The sequence below is a fragment of the Topomyia yanbarensis genome, chromosome 3 (genome assembly GCF_030247195.1).
Source record: "Topomyia yanbarensis strain Yona2022 chromosome 3, ASM3024719v1, whole genome shotgun sequence".
In the NCBI taxonomy this organism is placed as follows: domain Eukaryota; kingdom Metazoa; phylum Arthropoda; class Insecta; order Diptera; family Culicidae; genus Topomyia; species Topomyia yanbarensis.
The window spans coordinates 136,182,764-136,186,713 of NC_080672.1; the positions used below are offsets into that span (position 1 = coordinate 136,182,764).

Sequence of the window (3,950 nt, forward strand, 5' to 3'; positions counted from 1 at the left end):
GGATGTATTGAAACGCTATGAACTATCCATCGATCAAATACATTCGATTACAACGGATAATGGAGCTAATATGCTTGCGGAAGCGAAGCATCTGCGACAGTTGTTTACTGAGTCAATGTTAGATGAATATTCCAGCGACGATGAGTTTCCCGTGGAACTTGAAGCAGAATTAAGCGACCAATTCAATATCGTGCGATGCGCAGTGCACACGCTACAACTGGCACTCAACGATGTTGTAAAGAACACTAACTCTAACATCAAAAGTATTACAGATTTTTCTAAGAATTTGAGAAAAATTAAATATAAAAGTTATATGGATTTCCATCAAGCATCATTCCCTCCCCTATGGTCGCCCACCAGGTGGAGCGGCAAGTACAAAATGATAAGGAGCATCATTAAGCAAGAATCGTTTTTCTCTTCGATGCAAGAGCATTTTTCGGAGCTAAGTGAGTATCGATACCAAATGTTTTTTACTTTATGAGCTGTGCTGCACTAAACAGAGAAACATTCTATTTCAGAGTTAACCGAAGATGATTGGACATTCATGAAGGAATACGAAACTGCATTTCTTCCTCTACATAAAATGACTAAACTGCTACATACGCAGCATCAAGTATTTAGTGAATTCTACATGCAATGGATACTGGCACTAAAGAATGTACGTGAGCTCAAAGACAATCGATTTTCAAAACATTTGGCAGATACACTCGAAAAAAGACTTGAAATGCTTAGAGGAACAATGTTATTCAAGGCAGCGCTTTCTCTCGACCCCAGGTTTAACTATTTAGATTCCACATTCTTCAGTTCGGATGAGAAAATCGAAAGCCAGGTAATTAGTTTTATTCTGGATGCTTCAATGTACCAATACTGCTCCATGATATATTTGATGTATATATGCGAAATATATCAACCTTTTTTCAGAACTATATATTAAACGTATGGAGGAGAATGCAAATCATCGGTGGTTTTGCCAAACAGAACGATTCGTTGGAGCAGGCAAATATTTCAGTAGAGGATCAAGACATAACCGATTACCTAACGGAGCTCTTTGGAGGAAAACTGGATCCCAAAACGGAGGCTACGATCGAAATAGATATTCAAATACAACTAAAACTCCTTGAAGTTGAGCCTCGACAACGACACGATTTTGATATTTGGACTCATTGGATTTCTAGAAAAACGTCACATCCTCAACTCGCACAGGTGGCATTGGTAATTCTGGCAACACCAAGCAGGCAAGTATCTGTTGAAAGATCATTCAGTGCATTAGCACTGGTTTTGTCTGATCACCGGACAGCTATATCGGATGATACGTTAGAAGACATTTTAATTTTAAAGCTGAATGACGACATTTTTGAAACAGTGTTTCCATCTATGTATGATTGGAAAAATTTGAACCGATGAATTAGTGGCGATTGAAATTTATATTGATGTTATGGAAATATTGTTGTAACACTTATGAATTAGACACAACAGGCTTGTATTATTACTAGATATGCTGACCAGTCATTAAAATAGTACTCGAAAACAAACAGCATTTTTTCTTTACAAAGTATCCGAAATGAATATACTTTTGAAATTTGATTATATATGCTGGGCATAAAATGATATCTGGACCATATGGTCAACAATATGAGAATTAACATGTTCTCATCCGAAATTCAATTCATAGGAAATCTACCTGAAAGAAAGGATTGGTTGAAGGTGTTGGTTGTTATTCTGAAAATCAAAGAAAATAAATGTAAGTCTAAAGGCTACCATATTGCTTCAAAGTACACGACAGTTGTAGTGCTAGTTACAACCATTATAGTTACACTAATATATTTTTTCTAATTGAAAATCGAATACATGCTTATAAAATGCACGTATCATAAGTTATAGAATTTCATACTAAAATGAATATTTAATTTGATACGTTTGTCACCACTGGTTTGTTGTTATTATTAATGACCGTCGTCACCGTATTCATGCTGCAAATAAAATGACGGTCATTATGAATATACTTCAACTTCGTCTCTCTGGAGAGAGCAATATTTTTGTCTTTTACCCTTTCAATGAGAAAAATTTAAACAGAAAAAACCATCTCACTGTTGAAATTTCTGGTCAGTGAGAACCGTGAGTAATGAGCATCGCTAATCGTTTTAAATGCTTTTAAATCATCATCTCTCTAATTAAACAGAATTGCCATCAGTATGGTGATGGAGCTCAGCACTGGTCATCATCATCAACAAATCGGCCCTCCTTGGTAAACGAGCACGATGCGACGACTCAAGTCCATTAAGAGAGCTGCTCTGCGGAGGTTTACCAAGTATCGCACATTTCCACTTAGAAACTATTACGTCAGTCTCAACCATGCTTATAAACGAGCTAGTCAGGATTGTTTCTTTCGATATCAGCAAAACATTCAGCGTAATCTCAAGTCGCAGCCAAAACATTTCTGGAGATATGTGAATAAGCAGCGTAAGGAATCTGGCTGTGAATTCGTGAATATATTTACAGATGAAACCTTAACAGTTGATCAAATTAAACTCGCTGTTAGTCAAGTTCCGGCCGTAAGCCATACTCTGAGTGCTTTCAATGTCAACGAAACGATGATTACCAGAGCTTGTTCTCGGTTAAAATCGTCTTTCAATCCGGGACCCGATGGCTTCCCTTCAGTACTTTTGAAAAGGCGTATCGACATTTATTGCCAGTGGCATCTTTCCGTCGTGCTGGAAGTCCGCGAATATGTTCCCAGTCCATAAAAAAGGTAATAAGCGAGACGTCAATAATTACCGGGGAATTACTTCATTGAGTGCTGTCTCGAAGTTGTTCGAGCTGGTGATTCTGGAACCTCTTCAGGCTCACTGCAAGTAGTACCTAAGTGACGATCAACATGGTTTCACGTCTGGGCGTTCGACAACGACTAACCTGCTTTGCCTAACAAACTACATAACAGAGAGTATGGAACGTCGCGCTCAAACCGATGTTATCTTTACAGACCTATACAGACCTAACCATGACATAACAATCGCTAGTCTCTACGCATCGCTCGATCGAGATAGAAGTGTTTTGTTTTCGGTCTGTTGGAAAAAAAAAACAGTGCAGTAATCCGCGTTCAAGGTTATTTTGCCATTCTCTGCCTCTTCGAGGTTTGGACTTTTATTTTCTTTTGTGCGTGTGTTAACCGTTAGGCCACATTCCTCAACCTTTTGTTCGTAAAGCGAGGATTGAACAATAACCAGCTATTTAAGCTGGACTAGTGCGTCGTGGGAAACGAGTATACAGATAAGTGAAATCCACCTTTTTGATACATTTACGGCTTTTTCCCGTCTGCGCGGGTGCTGACCCCGTGCGTTGACGGTGTCGATGGCTTCCTCCCCGGATGGCCAAATGGAGATCGAGTCGACTCCTAAGGCTCTCCCCCGACCCAAACAATATCCAGAGCTCTCGACCGGTCCCTTTGTGGTCTTCTTTCGGCCCAAAACAAAATCGCTGAATCTATACAGATTTCAAAAGACCTAACGGAACGGTTCTCGGCTGTGACCGAAATAAAAAAGGTCCGCTCAGACAGGCTGAGGGTCGTGCTGACTAACTCAAAGCAGGTAAACGATATTGCTTGCTGCGAGCACTTCACGAAGGACTATCACGTGTATATTCCAGCTGTAAAAGTACAGTCTGATGGCGTTGTCACCGATGACAGTTTGACATGCGAGGATCTGCTGCAGTACGGGGTTGGCCGTTTTAGAGACCGCGTACTTCAGCCAGTGAAAATACTCGAGTGCAAGCGTTTGCACTCAGTAGTAGTTGCGGGGGATGGTTCAAAAACGTACCCCCAATCAAACTCTTATCGGTTGACCTTCGCTGGTACCGCTTTGCCAAATTACGTCCTCTTGCACAAGGTTCGTCTGCCTGTGCGTCTGTTTGTGCCGCGGGTCATGAATTGCACAAAGTGTAAACAATTGGGTCAC

General features: G+C 40.3%; 1 protein-coding gene across 1 annotated transcript; it reads left to right on the forward strand.

Moving 5' to 3' along the window:
• The first annotated feature begins 360 nt into the window (after positions 1-360).
• LOC131688448 (uncharacterized) lies at positions 361-1,468 on the forward strand. The gene is made up of 3 exons (XM_058972708.1): positions 361-446; positions 519-829; positions 922-1,468. The coding sequence occupies exons 1-3, from the start codon at positions 380-382 to the stop codon at positions 1,402-1,404; spliced, it is 861 nt and encodes a 286-aa protein (XP_058828691.1). The 5' UTR covers positions 361-379; the 3' UTR covers positions 1,405-1,468.
• The last annotated feature ends 2,482 nt before the right edge of the window (positions 1,469-3,950 follow it).